This window comes from Molossus molossus, unplaced genomic scaffold (genome assembly GCF_014108415.1).
Source record: "Molossus molossus isolate mMolMol1 unplaced genomic scaffold, mMolMol1.p scaffold_m16_p_10, whole genome shotgun sequence".
Lineage (NCBI taxonomy): Eukaryota > Metazoa > Chordata > Mammalia > Chiroptera > Molossidae > Molossus > Molossus molossus.
In genome coordinates, this window is record NW_023425345.1 from 43,625,973 (window position 1) to 43,645,571 (window position 19,599).

General features: G+C 36.3%; 1 protein-coding gene across 1 annotated transcript in view; it reads left to right on the plus strand.

Annotated features, from left to right (window-relative positions):
- The window catches only part of CNTN1 (contactin 1), a 311,723-nt gene that overhangs the window by 163,170 nt on the left and 128,954 nt on the right, over nucleotides 1-19,599 (plus strand). The window contains exons 3-5 of the mRNA XM_036252416.1: nucleotides 12,128-12,266; nucleotides 13,579-13,611; nucleotides 16,381-16,513. Coding sequence (XP_036108309.1) covers nucleotides 12,206-12,266; nucleotides 13,579-13,611; nucleotides 16,381-16,513 — 227 coding nt within the window. The 5' untranslated portion in view covers nucleotides 12,128-12,205. The remainder of the gene's footprint in view (nucleotides 1-12,127; nucleotides 12,267-13,578; nucleotides 13,612-16,380; nucleotides 16,514-19,599) is intronic.

Sequence of the window (19,599 nt, forward strand, 5' to 3'; positions counted from 1 at the left end):
TTCCCTTTGCCAAATGGCAGCATCTTCCACTTCAGAGGACAGACAAGGTGGTAAGGTCACATCCCTCCCTGTGCTCCTCCCCTTCCCTCGTCTCCTACTTCCAATCCGTGTTTATTTCTCACAGGTCCATACCCTCCTTGAAGCTGAGGAGCATATATCTTGGGCCTGTTGACTCTCTGAGACCTAGCACAGTGTACATGATAGACACTTAAATGTTTTAACCCAAATAAAATTGCCTATATAACTATTTCTACATTTGCGAAGTTAATTACTGATTTTACATATCTGCTTTTCAAACTCTATTAGCAACTGCACTGCATTAGAGAACTCATTTAAGTGTTATAAGAGAAATGGTTTCATATCATTCTTCCTAATTGTAGAAATTCATGGAATTATTCTCAAATAAGTCAATGTTAACTAGTTATAGTGATTCTTGTGCTTTAAGAGTTCTAAATGTAAACAGTTGCATAGCCATTCATAGGCGTGGTAGTTTTCATTTTAATTATCACTTTTCTTCTATGACATCTAAACCTTCTGTGGTATTAAATATACACATATACACACATGCACGTACATATATTTGTTGATCCTATGCTCTATGCAAAATATGTAAGCCTTAGTAGGAATATGAAGGTATGTTTAAGACATGTTATTTTTCATTAGTAATTTCTAATCTCGTTAAGGGTGAAGATAAACTCATACAGGTGTCTTGTGTACATTTTTCATGTAATTATCACAATTATATATTATTATTTTCATTTGACAGATACTGAAATAACATACCCAAAATGAACTAGCCATATGAATGAGATTTTACTTTATCCACACTCTCATTGCCTTTTTTTTTTTAACAATACAAAATTCTAAAATGCCATATATCCAGGACAGTTTCAAAGTTAGATATTCTGCTCTACTTATTATCTTCAAAAGCTCATCAAGACCTATCAGAAATAACAAAATTTGGCTAGGAAACCACTACTCCAAAATATGATTTTCTCAACCTCCAAAATTGTCTTCAAACTATTTTCTAATAAAGTGCCCCGTTATTCAGTTTAGAGTGGCATTGCATTTGAAAGATAAGAAAGAACATTATAAGAAGGTGCTAATGAGTAATTCAAACAACTGCTCAAGATTTTAGACAAGAGAGAAGACCTCATAGAAGAAGACTGTCATAGGGTAGCTTTTAAAAATATCATTTTAAAGAAGGAAGACAGGAGAAAGAGAGAAGCACTGATGTGAGAGAGATACATCATTAGGTCACCTCCTATATGCATCCTGACTGGGGATCGAAACCACAATCTGGATATGTGCCCTGTTCAGTAATCAAACCCACAACCAGGAATTGAATCCACGACCTTCGGGTGCATAGGATGACACTCCGACCAACTGAGCTATGCTGGCCAAGGCAGAGGGTAGCCTTATATAAAGATAAAACTTGATCTAGATGTTGAAATATATGAGAGTTTTTTGTTTTCTCATAAATAAACTGAGGTTAATAATAGTAACTACATCACTAGTACATATGAAGACACTGTGTTAATACTTAAGCCTCTAGACAGAACCTGCTTTGCAAACTGAGAGATGAGGAAGCATGAGTATTTTAATTACTAAGCTGAGGATTTTTTATTTCTATAACCTGAGATAATATCTAACACAAAATAAATGCACAATAGATATTTGTTGAATGAATTATGAAATGTTGGTGTGTCACTGACAGATATTTAGGCAGAGATCACAAGAGAGTTAAATGTTTTGAAGATAAAGTTGAATTTCATATTATTCACTAAGCTTTAGATATCTGGATGCATGTTTATTAAAATAATAAATACAGAGGCAAAGATTTCTCTCTGTAGCTAGGATGAAAAGTAGATCCATTGAGATTGCTCTGATGCTTATGTCTAACTACACTTTAAGCTTCTGAAGTTAAAGAATTTGCTTCTTCTGTTGCCCACTGGGGCTTGTGTGGTGTCTTTCATAAAGTTGGTACTCAGTAAGTATTTGCTGATTGATAAAACTTAAATTTGATACAAAGAATTAATTATATTAACAGGGAATAAAATTATTATCAGAAGCTACAGAATCCTTTTTCTTTAGATTTTAATTTTTGAATAATCCATACCTTTGTTCTATAACTTTATTTACATTGAGGAATGTATCCACTCTTGCCCTATTGGAAATTTAATTAATTAAATAAAAAGGGATAAAGCTCTCTGTTTAGCCCAAGACCATGTTATCACTATAAACCTGAAATCTCGATGTTGTTATAAGGTCATCAGGATGCACGAGTTAAGGAGTTTCCTAATACCTATTCTTTTTTTTTCCTCACCCAAGGACACTTTTCCGTATTTTGTTCAGATAGACTGGGAGGGAGAGAGAGAGAGAAACATCTATGTGAAAGGGAAACATCGAGTGGTTGCCACCTGCATGACCCAACCAGGGCCAGGGACAGACTGCAACCTAGGTACGTGCCCTTAGCAGGAACTGAACCCGGGTCTCTCTGGACTGCAGGCCGATGCTCTAACCACTGAGCAAAATCAGCCAGGGCGCTAATACCTATTCTTATCATGTACTGTTTAAAAGAGCCAGGAGAACAGAACATTCATCAACCGAAGCACTTAATGATTAAATATTATAATGATATTTTCTTGCAGAACAATTTAGTAATAGGAACTCACTTAATGCCTGTGAAAGAACCCAAAAGTTCAAGGCATGGCATTTAAGGCCCCATAATTTGACTACACTTTTCTCTCCACTAATCTTTCCCAAATGCTCCCATGAGTGTAGGCCTAGGCCGTGTCTGCCTCTTCAGGGTTCTCTGAATTGACATTTACTTTCCTACTTTACACTTTCACCTTTGCCATTTGCTCCTGCATGTGCGGCTCTGCCTGAGAAATAAAGACCAGTGATTTGCTTTAACAATTGCTCGATAAATTTATTCCACAGACATTAACTGGGTATCTTTAGTGTATAAGGCATTGTGTTAGGCAGTATGGGGAGTAGAAAATGAATGAGGCAATCTGCTGTTGAGCTCATACTCTAGAAAGTCCCTCACTGAGCACATATCTTTGATTTACTAGTACTTATGCTGCTGCTAAAAAAATGTCTCGTGTTGGTAGGTAATACTTCATATATATGTATGGAATAACAAATGAATAATTAAAAATTATCATCCATCTTTATACGATTATTTTCTACCCTTCAAAGAAAATGAAACACATTTGTTGGTCTTTGAACAACATGCAATACAAACTTATGTCTGATTAAATTGCACACACTTTTAATGATATCCTGTTATATATATTTCAAAAATAACTTTTTGAATTGTTTTAATTGAATTGAAGTGCATTAGAAAATAATTTTCTTGTGCTGTTTCTAGGAATAAGGGCCTTCATTATTTGAGCAGGAATCACTCATCAGTTAACTATTAATACAATAACATACAGTCATTGTACTGAGACTCTAGGGTCATTGTACCAGTACGATGACTAATGTCAAGGTGACATCATGCTCTTCCAGGAGGACTGTGCCTTCTGTTTGATTTCTCTCTTAATCTGAACAGTAGCTAATAGAAGTTAAAAGATCATCTGTCTCTTTCTCCCCTCCTGGGTGGGTTTCTTGTCAGAAGACAGTATGAAATTCTGTGCACCTTTAGATTGGCGAGGTAGAATAAATACCTGCTCTTATACCTGCAGGACATACAGGTACTGTGGAGAGAGGAGCAGCAGCTCACCTCCTGGCCCATTAGCAAGAATGACTTAGAGTAGAGCATAGGCACCTGGTAGCAATAATGCCTTTTCATTAAATATGCCACCTCCACAGAGGAACAGAGCCATACCAAGTGGGGATTATGGCCCAGGAAGTCTTCAAAACTCCCAGTGTAAATTGAGTGAGCTTTCAAAATCTGTTACAATTTCTTCCCAGGTCTTGTCCTTTTGTGCTAGTTGTGGGGAGGAGGAGGGGAGGAAAGGGGAGAGAAGTTTGAAAGCTCTATCTTGCTGGCATGAGAATTTTTTCTGTTGTCAGAGACTTATTAAATCCTGCTTTGGCTTTTTAGCTATGATTCATGGGGAAGGTATCACAGAGCACACTTCTTTGTAGTGGTCCTGCTATCTCCGATCATTTTGAACTGCAGTTGGGCAACCAGAGAAGTTAAAAGCACATTCGGTCATGTCATTATAATCCAACAAGAGAGTCTCACTTAAAAAGTAGGAAGCCTTCCAGGTATTCGTCAAAACATTTTATCAAAACGCCTTGTTCATTATGATATCGTAAAGTAAATCAGGTGTAGACATAAGCAATATTTAATTCCCACCTAGACAAATGCCACAAGAAAGTACAGCACAGACATAATTTTAAGACATAGGTTATTAAATGTTGCACATCTGATATTTAGAGTGCAATGGCTCAAGATGTGGTCTATTGCATTCAGAACACATGTGCATGCTCTCTGGGAGTGGTGACAATATTCCCAACCTTTACTTAACACTCTTAATGCAATAGCTCTTGAACTTTAGTATGTCCACCAGTGGCCTGGGAAGCTTGATTAAAATGCAGATATTGTGGTATTATTCCCCCAATGACTAATTATTCTTGAGAGTTGCTGGGAAATCTATCTTATTAACAAGCACAACCAAATACTGTTAATGTGGGTAATTTGTACACCATATTTTGGGAAACTGACTTCATGTATAGAAAAGTATGCTCATCAGTGAATTTACAAAATATCCTTTCTTATCATCTAGAGCAAGAACAGACTGTATCTTTAAAAAAAATTAAATAATTAAAAAATAGAGTATTTAGGCCTGTCTGGAATAGAAGACAAACCCTGGCTCTGTTAGTAACTGTGTGTCTTTGGGCAATCCATGTGTTCCCCATAACTTCGTTTACGTCTAAAAGTCTCACAGAGTTTTGCAGGATCAGAGGACATACTACATAGGTTAGTAAATTATAAAAATTTTAGCACACTTGTATGTTATTGCTTCTTTACTATCCCCTTGTATCTGAGGCTACCTTGTTGCCCTCAGTCCTCCATTCATTACCTGGTTCCATTCATTTCCCTTCATCCTTACCCTTTAAGTAAATCACTGACAACAGAGGAATGTTCAGTTCCACTCCATTTACCTTTCCCAGCTCCAGAAGAAACTCCCTGCAATGTTTTATTTTGCATTTAATATTCCTCTAAGATTGAGCAGCAGGTGGTTTTCTTTGTTTGTTTGTTTTTTGTTGTTGTTGTTTGTTTACCAAATTTGGAACTAGATTATGGTGATTCAAAGTAGTATAAAATATGACTTTACCCTTGAGCAATAAATGAATTCTTATTAATATACTGATGGAAAGAGTTTGCGTGGAATCCCACAAATATATGTTTGGTTTAAAATGTTGTGTGAAAAAGCCCCTCTCTTGCTCATTAACTGGAACAATAATTCTTGGAATTGCAAATAATCGGGAAATCAATAGTGATTTGCTTATTATTACTATTTCTATTTCCGTCAACATCTTAATTTTGTAATTTCAAGCAAAATAATTGTGTAGGATGGTCACCTTGTCAGTTCCATGGGGGAAATAGTTTGGAGTCAGCAGGGTCTTTCTATGTTTTCTCAAATTTCAAGAGATACCTAACCACACTATACACACATTCCTAAACTGCGGGACAAAATAGATGTCGAACTTTCTATTTATTCTGCCACCTAAACATGATTGTTTCACAAAACCATCCCAATGAATAAGCGTGGCCGCATCAATGATGGTCTTGTGTGACAGCATGGGCTTAAATTAGCCTGAAAAAAACATGTCCTATAGATATCACAAATGAGGTTCCACTGTTTTTTAAGTTCCTCTGTTTGCATTATATCATTTTAAAAATAAATGAGTAATTAATTTAATCATAAGTCCAATTATCTAAAAATGTGAGCTGTCAGTGTATAAAACGCAGGCTGTGCTGTCAGCACTCAGGTAGTGTCTACACCTTCAAAAACCTTCAGATTGTTATTTCCCTGAGCAGCCTCCAAGTCATTACACTTCACAGTCTGGTGATGTTATATTTATTGAAATGTTTTGGAGTTCTTTTATGTATACTTCACACAAAATCAAATTGAAGGGTCTTTCATGGGCTAAAGCAGTTGCTTCAAGACCATTACACGCCACCCACTAGTTGGGCAGGATGTGACTGTATTCTAGAACAGATGGATATGATTTATAATCATTTTGAGAAAATGGGTATTTTCCTTGGGTGTGTGTGCATGGTTATTCTTAGGCTGAAAATAATACATTCTTCAGAAATTTGTACGAAATATATCTGGCCTTACCAGTGAGTTTCCAAACAATTTTTAATGACTTTGCAGAAAAACTGTTAAACTAAGACAACAATACTTTAATGAGACAGGTTAAAGAAGTCAGTATGAGGCTGGAAAATAGGACCAGCCAAAGTATGCATTTATTCATCTAGAGGGAATTATGTCACCTATGTTTAAATTATGTTTAATAATCTTAAAATTAACTGGAAAGATATAATATTAATATGGAAGTGTTTAATGTACATAGTGTAACTAGTATCCCCTTCCTAAAGGATTAGCATTTTTAAAATGCAAAACTAATTTTATCTCTGGACAATTTTATTTATTATACTTGACTTTTTTGACTTCTAATATGTGCAAAGGCCTTTTACACACACACACACTCACACACACATATCCATAGCATACATGATATAGTCCTCACATTAATTGCCTGAAGAAGGAACTTAATTTTCTATTGTAGAGACTGGGTGACAAATGTCTCAGGCGAATTAAGTGACTTGTGCAGCAGAGGCAGAATTTCAGAGTGAGTCTGAGGATAAACTGTCCCCTGCTTTCACAATGCAGAGTAGGAGACATTGTGTCTTTTCACCGAGACTAATCTGTGCTTAACTCCAACAAGCATCCTTTATTTCCTGGAACAGAACTTCATAGCAAATGTTCTTCAGGACCAGAGCAGAGGGATGAGCACCATAAGTAAAATTTTAGGTTAAATTTTCTTTTTAAATTGCCTTTTCATAAGCTATGTTGAGGATAGATCAGGATAGATTACTGATATACCCTCAACTATTTATTTTTCTAAAACAGAGATATGACCATTGTCTACTATATAGCTTTTAAATATATAAAATATTATATATTTTATACATATTTAATCATTATTTCTAGGATTGTCTGTATCAATGTAAATGGTTGTATAATCATCAGTTCAGTGAAATGTTAGTTTATTGGTCTTGATGGAACATCCTTTCATTATACAGCAGTATGAAATACTTTGTGAAGAATTGGTATGGCTAAATGCTTCTTAATGTATTGCTGAAGCTTTTCTGAATAATTTATTTGGGTTATCCTATGATGGAGCAAAAAAATAGAAGAGCTAGAAGATGTCTGTCCAGCAGAAAAATGCATATCTAGATATGTCCAAATTTCTCAAAGGAGAACCCTAGCAACATCTAAGTTAGAGAGAGAAGTGGAGAAGACAGGTATGGAAAGAAAGGAGGAGAAGGAAAGAAAAGAATGTGTCACACTGTGCTGCCTTATTATGTTGTTGTTCAGTGTATGAGTAAGAGATTTAATGAAGGATGCTTGAGAAATGAAGTTGAATTCTCTTGGCCATTAATGTAGTACAATACATGTCAGGGACACTAGACAGCTTCACGCTGTGGTGGGTTGGGAAATGTAGCATCTACAGTACCTGGTATAAGGCCAAGGCTGGGAGAGAGAGAAGCATGGGGCTCTGAAGGCCATGAGTTCAGGGAGCTGGCCACCCAGGCAGCCTTGGGGATGGGAATGTATCTCTGAGTCCTGTTTCTGGTCATTCTGTTATTTTAGTTATTGAGAAGAAAACTGTCTGCTCCTGTAACTGGCACATCAGTGTTAACATTGCTTATTTTCTTCTGCTGCTACTTCATTTGCCTCTAACAGTTTCAGGCCCATGGTGGCTGGAAGCTAGTTGTGAATCACTGAGTGGTATGTCCTCAGGGAGAAATGACAGCAGTTTCTTCTGCATGAGCAGGAATGGGTTCAACCTCTCTCCTCCACTGCACTGCTCAGGGAATGTAATCAGGGAGTCACAAATGATGGGATAATTGGTGACACAATAGAACAATCACCAGCAGAAAACAAATGTATGAACAAGATGTGAAAGATGCTTTTATATTCAAACAGCAAGAAACCCATTAAATGAAATAGTTTATATACAACCAGAGTGATGACTCACTGTCCTATTGAAATAGTCCATATTGTGGAGTAAAGGGAAAGATAGTGTGATGTGACACAGAGAGGCTCAAAATAATATATTTTTTTTCCTTTTTAATAAAGTATACATATTCAAATACAGAGACTTCAAACAATACTTAATAAAGTACATATTAATGATGCTTTAAAATATTGCTGCATAGAATATTGTCTTCTAGAGTATATTTGTAAGAACAATAATCTCTAAGAAAGACTAAAGCCCTGAGAAGAGAAATTTCTTATAACCTATTCTCACCATCCTATTCTTATTATAAGAAATTAAGGTTCAATTTCAGTTCGTTTATGGCAAATGCTTGGGGATACTGTTATGGAGTGGTACATTTATTCCTTTGTTTATTCAATAAGTGTACATTCAATGACTTCTTTGTGCCAAGCAGTAGAGGCAAAACAATAAATAAGAGAAATGTCCCTAGACTGATGGGCCTATGGCCTAATAAAATGAGTTAATATTTATTAAATATTTTCATGCAGCCCTTACAATAGTCTTATGAAATAGGCATTCTTTCCATATTTTGTACATGACAAAAATTAGAGTCAGAGTTGAGTAACTTGTCCAAAGTTGCAAGCTAAAGAATGGTTGAGTCAAACTTGGGAAAGGCTATGGCTGACTTCCTCTGATCTCTTTTTTAAAATTAATTTTTATGTATTGTTGACACTGTAACAGATGTCCCCCACTTCCCCCCTCTCTACCCACCTCTACCCAGACCCTACTCCCCTCCCTCTGGCCATCACCACACTGTTGCCTGTGTCCATGGGCTATACATGTATGTTCTTTGGTTAATCTCTTCACTTTTTATTCATTCCCTTCTACCCCCTTCCCCTCTGACCTCCATCAGTCTGTTCCGTGTATCAATGCCTCTGTTCTCTTTTGACTGTGTCTTGCCACTCATTCCCATATTTGAGGAGAAAATGTTAAATAACATCCTTGATCTAGGAAATTCTTATGCATTTTATTTTTAATTTCTTAAAATCACTTGCTCTGTGTGGACACAGCTAATCTTCCTTTAGATCTACTCTCCTTCTTTTCCAGATTGCCTGTACAGTTAATGAGACAGAGACCAAAATCTTACTCACATAACTCATCAATATTAAAAATCTGAAGGATACTCTAACAGTAATTAGATTTATTTTTCTCTCTGATCAGTGCTGCTTCCTCTACATTCAAAACTGCAGCAGTATCCCTTTACTGTCAAGTTGAATATATTTATTATTTAGAAAATTATTTAGAATTATTTTAAGTTCTTAGATTGTAACAGTTTATTAATTGGTAAATTAAAATTATTTGAAGTCTATACTGCCATATTAAACTTCATGTGCTCTTAATCTATAAAATGTTTCCAAATACATTACCTTAATTAATCTTTATAAAAATAATTGTTTGAGCCATGGCCAGTTTGGCTCAGCAATTAGAGCATTGGCCTGCAGACCAGATAGTCCCAGGTCCTGTTCCCCCTAAGAGCACGTACCTTGGTTGCAGTCTGTCCCCACCCTGGTTAGGGTTGTGTGGGTGGCAACCAGTCGATGTGTCTCTCTCAAGTCAATGTTTCTCTCTCTCTCTTCCTCCCTCTCTCCCTCCTGCTCTATCTGAATATAAATGCAAAAATGTCCTCGAGTGAGAATAAAAAATAATAATAATTGTTTGATTTAACACAACAATTTGGGAATAGTTTATGTGTTTGCTTTTTCTACTTTCTTTCTCATTAAAAGAACTCATTCTAATTATTGTGTATAACTCAATGAGAGGAATTAGGAACCAACAGACCAAAAAAATAAAAATACTCACTGTACATTTTTAGAGGAACTTTAGAATATATGAACAATATATACAAGTTGCAATAAATTTTACTTAGATCTATATTTAAGTACTAATGAAGCTATATATCATCAAAATAAAAAGCTAAAAATTTTTTCACAGATCATTTAATTGATTTACCTGCCTCCTAAAAGAATTTGTCTATTCTTCACTTTTATTTACTTGTTTTTTTTCTCTCTGATCAACCCCACTATATAAAAGAAATAAAATTAATTGAAAATTTAAAAGTGCAGACTTAATGCACTCTATACAGATGTGTAGCTCTCACCTTCTCATATGTCCAAGAGCAAGAAATTGATCATAAATTAATCCTGGTATTTAAAAATTATTTGTTGAATATTTTTTCTCTTGCAAAGATTTTTCAAATATATCCTATTTCTAATTTGGCCCATTTCTACCTTTTTTTTTTTTTAGAATTTAACTCAACTAAATTCTAAAATAAATGATTTTTTACTTCAACATAATATATATACCAAAAGGGAAATATATGGTTGTCCTGGTCGAAGTAGTTACTAAACATTTTTGCCAGTCTCTGCAAATGCTAGGGGAGTGGGGTGGAGTAACTATAGTCTTAAAATCCATCACAATTAAAAAAAATAAGTAGGATCCCACATTTTTCTTTAACGTCATTATAATGTAAGCAATCAGTAATGTTTTATTTTTGCATTTATAGAAGAAGTTGAAATATTATTACATATTGAATATTATAGCATTAGGTATTTTCTTTAAGAAATGCTTACAGATTCACTCTTAATTTACATTTTATATCCAACTCTACATCATGAGATTTTTCTAGGCTATTATATATACCTTGGAAACATGAATTAGTGTCTTTTCAAATTGATGTTATTGTTATATCTTGATTGAAGGGATCCCTTTCTAAGGCATTGGGACAAGTTGCTCTCAACAAGTTCTTAATAAGTTCTTAATAAGAAGCAGGTGGGTTCTGCAGCCACCAAATGACTTGCATCTAAGAGTGCAGTACCTTCACCATTTCTACCACAGTCAGACCTGTGCCCACCATGATGCATTTTACAATGCTTTTAATTAAAATGAATAACACGTTTCCAAGTTTAATAGTACATTGATCCAAACAACTATCTCACTGAACTGTGTACGCTTATGTCTTCCCATTGACCTGTGAACTTCTTAAGGGTAAACAAACATCTTTCTTTTTTATTCCCTTCTCTTTGTGCTTGTTCACAGAGGTGGATTTACCACAAAGATGGTAAAGCTGAAGTTGTGGGGCCCCTCATTTACATGAGGCTGTTCCAAGGCCCCTGGCGAGGCCTCACCAGTGTAATCATGTGGTCATAAGTTTGGGGGAAGTTTTTAAAGGCAAGATATTCTAATGAGATTCCTACATAGTTTTTAGCTTAGCTTGTACTAGTAATTTTCTCCTCTTGTCCTTAAAGACAGCTCTCCAACTTTTAATGATTTGGCCCCACAAATCCGAGATTCTCCCTTGCTGACATAGAAGGAGCAATTATTTCCTTTTTTGTGGAATGAATAAATGACAGAAATGAAGGGGAGTAGCTGTATCATTAATCTATATTTTAACATTTAAAAATTAGCATTTTTGGCAACCTTTTTCCGCAAAACCATCAACAAGTAATGCCAGTGTAGAATGCCTGAGTGTGTTGAAGCTCTTATATAAACCTTTAACTGAATTTTGTACCTACCAGACCTTCGGATAATTTTAATTTTAAATAAAAACGATAATTTTGAAATGTTTACAACTGTGCGGTTTGTAGAAAAGATAATATTATACTCAATTGTTAACCATTACAAACTGAAACACACCACTTGATTGACTTGCTCGTGGCCATACAGTGTCAGTACTGGGAGGCAGCTGAAGTCCTAATACTGAATCTACTATTTCCATTACAGCATGGGATTTACAAATGTATTTAAATAAATTAAAATGTATTCTCAAAAAAAGGGAATATAAAATAAGGTAAAATTGATAACATTGTTGACTTCAAGTATCATTTTTTTCCCTTCCTTCTTTCCTTTTCTTTTTTCTTCTCTTTCCTTAATGTAGGTGTTTAATATTATTATCCAACTGCCATAAAGCTAGAACATTTTTTGAAAATTGAAACTGACCTCTATTAAACACAGGATGAAAATGTGGCTGCTGGTTAGTCACCTTGTGATATTATCTTTTACAACCTGTTTATCAGGTAAGAAATATCCTTTGCATATTCTCCATAAATTATGTCAAAATAATCAATAGTGTATTCACTTCATTAAGTCTGGTGTAGAAAGTTAGAATTAATATTTTCTTTTGACACCTGGGTCATACAAGTAAATTAATATATGTTGGGGTTGACCCTATTTTTTACATTTATTTTTAATTAAAATTTCACAAGATTTAGTCAATCTTATGTGGTGGTATGATGATAAATGTTTAAAATCTGGATCTCTGGGAGGGAAACAGAATCCCTGCTGTGTAACATTTGTCAATTCCTGGGGGGTTAATATTCCTACTATAGCCAGTTTTAACTTGAAATCATTTCATGTGGTTTGGAAAAGATAGTTAACCAACTCATCATTATATAGTATTTTCACTATATAGATACAATAGACTTAAATTAAACTTATTAGCATAAATAAAAGTAAAATGTGGTAAAATAATTAGTACTTGGTTTTTTTTTGTCACTTTTGTACTTTATTTATTTGAAAGTTAATATAGTTTAATTTTTATTACTGGCTAGTGAGTCTTTTGAAAAACAATTTAAAAATAATCTACAAAATATGTACGGGCACATTAAGAACAAAGTAGTTTTAAGATTGCTGTAGCTTTAGGATAAAAAAAAATACTATATTTCTAAGACAAGTATGAATAGTTCAGAAATACTTCCTACAAGGAGAGGTACATCATATTTCTCTCTGAAGCAACACGTTTTCTAACAATTAATTTTTCTAATACCTTCATCTCAATGACCTTAACTCAATAAGTACTTGTCGAATTGCTATTAATTTAAAACAGAATGGATTCTATTACTTATCAGTCACTACTGATTGCTAATAATGATCTGATGGAAAAGTGCTATTTTATTTTGGGGAGTAATTGTTATTATGACTTAAGAATAAAAAAATAATAATTGTATCAGAATTTTAATGACATTGATATAACCACAGACATTGTCCACACATATATAATTATATGCATGTATGTATCTATATTATGCAAATATAATAAAGAATATTTTTTGGTTGGATTTATTGTAGCTGTCTTATTTTAAAGAATGAAATAAAATTAAAATAATCTCATTAGTATTGAACATTCATACTAATTTTGTTGACCATAAATTTTAACACTACAACTGTAAAATGCAAAGACAAATAGCTGCAGAGATGTGATGATATTTTAACCTTAGTAGTAAAGGGCCAGTAATCTCATCTCATTAGTATCTCAGTACTTGAGTAATGTTTGAAACCACAACTAGAAGAGCTGCTTTGGAATTTAAATATTTTTTCTTTCATTTTTAGAGTTTACATGGCATAGAAGGTATGGTCATGGAGGTAAGTTGATGAAAGGGTAAATTTTTAAAAATGACTTTCTCAAATGAGTCATAGTCAGTTCTACTTTAAGTTACCAACTCTAAAAACTTAAAGGAAAATTGGTAATGTTAAATCACTTGGAAATTTTGTAAGACAGATTATCTAAAGTTGTATGGCAAGATGTTTGATTGACAAAATGAATAAATAAATACAACAGAAACAAATATCCTATTAGAGCAGTGGTTTTTCAACTTTTTCATCTCATGGCACACATAACCTAATTATTAAAATTCTGTGGCACACCAAAAAACATATTCTGTATAGGTATCATTTTGATTGATTCACACTGAATGGCTATTATTATTGTGTTGGCTGTTGTCATTTTTAACTTGACAAGCTAAGGGAAAAGAGGTCTAAATAGTCAGGTATTGCATGTTTTAAAAATTCTTGCAGCCCACTAGTTGAAAATTGCTGTATTACAGGTTTGCAGCAGATAGAAATTAGTCAATATGCCCTGTTTTTCCTATAATCTTTGTAGCAATTCTATGCTACTAAATTCTGAAACAATATTTTAAATATTGTAAAACCCTAACTTATTTTTTTATATATATATTTTGTTCAGATAGAGTGGGAGGGAGAGAGAGAGAGAGAGACAGAGAGAGAGAAACATCGATGTGAACGGGACACATCAAGCGGCTGCCACCCGCACGACCCAACCAGGGCCGGGGACAAACTGCAACTGAGGTACATGCCCTTAGCGGGAACCGAACCCGGGTCTCTCCAGACCGCAGGCCGACACTCTAACAAACCGGTCAGGGCCCTAGCTTATTTTTGAAAGCCTCCTGCTTTGCTGCGGGAGGGAGAGCTAAAGGCAATGAACTTGGAACCTTAATATTCAGTTTAATTAGGAGTCCCAAGATGTTACAAAATTTACCATTTGTTATTATTGACTATAATTAGCAACCCTGTTTAGACTCTCCTTAAACCACCGAACAGATCTTGCCAGAAATAGAGGCAGTACTGTATGATACAGTGAAAAAAAATAGAGCCTAGAGTAAGACCAAGCTGCATTTGTATATGCAGCGTGGTATTCACCCACTATGTCATCTTGTGCAAATTATTCAACTTCTATGAGCCTCAAGTTTCCAGTATGTAAAAGTCACAGTATTCTTGTAAGGACTTAAAACTGAAGAAAAAAAAAAGGAAGAATGTGACAATAACTTCTAGCATAGGGACTACGTAATGGCACTCAATAAATACAGTAAAACTGGTAACTTATAAATGCCACTGCTCACTGGAAGGAAAATGAATACTCAGCAAGAATCACTGAGCAACCACTGCTACAGCTGTGTGATGCAGCAATGATATTTATGCCAGGGGGGTCAGAGAACGTCCACTTGTAGGTGGATATAAGAATTAAGTGAAAGAAGAGTCTTAGCCTGTATTCCGCCAAAGCTATTTTTATTTCCACCTTGTGAGTTGGGAATCACTACCCACAGGCTATATAGAGATCAGTAAGATGTGTTACCTGATGTGTTACCTTACCACAGAACAGGGAATAAGAAAAGTGGAGTAACAGACTTATGAGAAAAACATAATAAGCACTTTAAAAGAACTACTTTGAGGAATTAAGGACTATTTCATGACATGCTCAGTGTGAACCTCTGAACGTAAACGTCATAACCCTCTCAAAGGGGATCTGAGGTCACTGACCTGTTGACTCACTAGAGCACTCAGAAGGCGGGAAATAACTTTCAGGGAGAATGTAAGGCCCAGCAAAGGATCCATTAATGCAAACATCACACTCTCCACCAACCAAAATAAAGTCACCCATTGGTTTTCTCTAGAGCCATGGGAAAATTAGATAAAAAAATTATAATGTTTTGGAAGCATTATGGGGTTTAGGAACACAAGAAATAAAAAAGAAACAGGTTTCATGTTTTTGATAGATATTGTTATTTTTAAAATACATGCCCTTTTTCTTAGTGGGTAGATTTTTTTGAAAAGGAAGACAACATAAAAAATGACTTTTCTCAAGCTAATTGAAAAAAAAAAAAACACCTAAAACCAATTGTTCTAAGTACCGATGTTGCAAAGTATCAGTGCTGGTCGCATGTTTAGAAGAAAAATAAATAAGAACTGACCCCAGAAAGGAACTAATGCCCCCAGAGCATCTAGAAATTCATTTATTCTGCTGTTCAAAAATGTTTAAGCCTTGTCTGTTGCAGGCTGCTAGACAGCTAGCGAAGGGTATCCTACCAAGATTATACACATAGCCACCTGTCCCCAAGCATCTGCAATCTAGTGGCACAGAAAGTGGTATCAAGAACCACACAATAGGTACCATAAACTGGATAGAGAGTTACGAGAACACAAATGAGGACCAGCTGAAGCTAGGACGAGTAAGATGTGGCTCCCTGAAGGAATGAACTCTATGGCTAAATCATAAAGGATTCCCAGATGTTGATAGGAGGAGGCAAGTGGGATGGTGCTTTTAGAAGTAAGAAAAGCACATGCGAAGGCCCGGAGGCACGACACATGACTCTTTTGAGGAGCTGTACGTAGCCAAGCAGGACAACACAGAGTGCTTTGGGAGAAATGGTGAGAGAGGGGCAAAAAATAATTTTGAATGAAAACTTGAATGTTTTCCTTGAGATTATGGAGGCAAATATCTTTATTTACATAACAATGAAGATTATGTTTCTGACTTTCTTTACCCCCAAAATGTTAGTGTTTTTAATTTTTTCTTATAAACCAGCACAATGTAAAATCATTTTATTTTTCTTATAGTGTCTGAGGAAGACAAAGGATTCGGACCAATTTTTGAAGAGCAACCCATTAATACCATTTACCCAGAGGAATCACCGGAAGGAAAAGTTTCACTGAACTGTAGGGCACGAGCCAGCCCTTTCCCCGTTTACAAGTAACGTACTGCCTTCCTTTCTCAGACGGCGTGGGGCCTGGAGGCTGCTGGTCAGCAGCTATGGCCCTGTACTGACAGAGAAGGCTGTCATACAAGGCTTTCTACAAAGTCCAGGGACATTTACAACGTCCAGGGACATAAACACAAACATCGGCATACATGTTCTTTTTTTCTCTTTATTGAATTTATTGGGGTGACATCAGTTAATAAAATTATAAAGGTTTCAGGTGTACAATTCTACAATACATCATCTGTATATTGTATTGTGTGTTCACCACCCCAACTCAGGTCTCCCCTTCCATCACCATGTATCCTCCTTTATCCTTTTCAAACTTCCCATACACATCCCTTAACCTCTGATAATAACCATACTTTTGTCTGTGTCTATGAGGTTTTATTTATTTTTTGTTTAATCCCTTTGGCTTTTCACCTAGCCCTCCAACTCCCCTTCCTTCTTCCCCTCTGACAGCAGTCAGTCTGTTTTCTATCTATAAGTCTGTTTCTATTTTGTTTGTTTATTTTGTTCATTAGATTCCATATATGAGTGAAATCATTTGGTATTTGTGTTTCTCTGACTCGCTTATTTCACTTAGCATAATGCTCTTCAGGTCATTTCATGCTGTCATGTAGGGTATGATTTCCTTCTTCTTCTTCTTCTTTTTTTTACAGCTGAGTAGTATTCCATTGTGTAAATGTACCCCAGTTTTGTTATCCCCTTGTCTACTGATGGACACTTGGGCTGATTCCAAACCTTGGCTATTGTAAATAATGCTGCATATATTCTTTCAAATTAGTATTTTGGGTTTCTTCAGATATATTCCCAGAAGTTGAATTGCTGGGTCATAAGGCAGTTCAATTTTTAATTTTTTTAGATTATTCTATACTGCTTTCCCCAGTGGCTGCACCAATCTGCATTCCCTCCAGCAGTGCATGAGTGTTCCCTTTTCTCCATATCCTTGCCAGTATTTGTTGTTTGTTGATTTATTGATAATAATGATTCTGACAGGTGTTAGGTGATATCTCATTGTGGTTTTAATGACATACAAGTTATTTTATAAATGTTGTTTAATGCCTAAGTAGATAACAGTTTTCTTAAATATATGCAAATTATTTACTATTTACTATAAAAATAATGCTAGTGCCATCTGACATTGTCAATTTAAAAATTGTGCAATGAAGAATTTCTGGTCAAGATGGTGGCCCAGGTAAACACAGTACTCACCTCCTCCCACAACCACATCAAAATTACAACTAAACTACAGAACAACCATCGTTCAAAACCACCTGAAATCGAGCTGAATGGAAGTCCTATAACTATGAGATTAAAGAAGAAGCCACATCGAGACTAGTAGGAGGGGCAGAGGCACAGATGGGCTGGTCCCACACACACATGTGGCTGATAAAAATCAGGAGGGACACCTCAGCTGTGAAGGTCCTTTCTGAGGAGTGAGGGGTCCCCATCCTACACCAGGCATCAGGGTTCCAGTGCCTGGAAGAGAATCCACATTACTTCTGGCTATAACCAGTGGGAACTGAGGCTGAGGGAGGCTGAGCCTTCTAGAGCCCCAGGCAGTTCCTCTTAAAGGGCCCGCAGACTTGCTCGGACTTGCTCCCACCAGGCTCCAGCATCAGGGGAGGCAGATTGAAAGGCACCAGAGACATACTGGGAAGAACTGACTGGTTTGGCATTGGGGCAAGTGCTGGAGGGGCAGATTTCTCCTGGATAGAAGTGCTGGTGGGGACCATTGTTCTCTTGGTGAGCCCTTCTCCAATGTGGCAAATGGCTGCCATACCTGGGATTCCAGCAACCTGGCTCACACTGTTGTTCTGTCCTGGTGATTCCCTGAGGCCTTGCCCAACCCAGCTTTCAGGCCAACCCAAGCTGTTTCCAGTGGATTTACCATAGCATTGGCATGTCTTGGGTCCTGCTTCAGATTTTCCTAAAATCTTTCAAACAAGTAGCATCGTCTCAGTGAGCCCCATAGCTCTCATTAAGTGGCCCCAGGCCTGGCACTAGATTCTAGTGACTAGAAGCAGCCAGCCTTGATTCACAAGTTGGCTTTTTCTGGGCACCTCCAAGCCCAGCACAAGAAGCAGCCATCTTCAGATCACTTTGTAGTTTATGCTAGGTGGCCCTCAGTGGAACCCAGGCAGTGGCTGACCTTGCCACAGAGCCAGCATATCTAGTGGACAGCTTCAGACCACATCGAAGCACCATCACCCAACCACCTTCATAAGTAACACACTCAATGAGTGGACTCAGTTAGTACCAGAGCCCTGCTGAAGTAAGTCTTGCTTTTTGTGGTGGGCTCCTACATAGCTGATCTTCCAAGGTAGTCAGAGGCCAGTGGTCAATGGGCATAGCCAGTCCTTGCAGCTGGTCAGCCTGAGTAAATTCCTTCCATTGATGTGCCAACAGCAATCAAGACTCAATTACAACTGAAGGGTGTACTCCACACTAGGGGTGAACCTGAAGGGCCCAGATGGGGTGATCAGGGAGGCTGTGCTACTGGACTCTACAGGACACCTATTATGATAGGCCACCCTACAAAGCCTAGGAGACGTAGCAACTCTACCTAATATGTAGAAACAAACATAGGGAAGCAGCCAAAATGAGGAGCCAAAGAAACATGTCCCAAATGAAAGAATAGAACAAAACTCCAGGAAAATAACTAAACAAAATGGAGATAAGCAATCAATCAGATGAAGAATTCAAAACACCGGTTATAAGGAGGCTCAAGGAACTTAGTGAGACCTTCAAGGAACTTAAGGAGAACTCCAATGAATTTAGTGAGAACATCAACAACATAAAAAAGGACCAGTCAGAAATAAAGTATGCAGTAACTGAAATAAAGAATAATTACAGGGAATTAATAGAAGAGTATGTGAAGCCAAGAAGTAAACCATCAATTTAGAATGAAGCAAAAAACACCCAATTAGAACAGCAAAAAGAAAAAAGAATCCAAAAAAATGAAGATAGTGTAAGGAACCTCTGAGGCAACTTCAAGCATGCCAACATTTGCATCATTGGGGTGCCAGAAGGAGAAAAGAAAGAGCAAGAAATTGAAAACATTTGAAAAAATAAT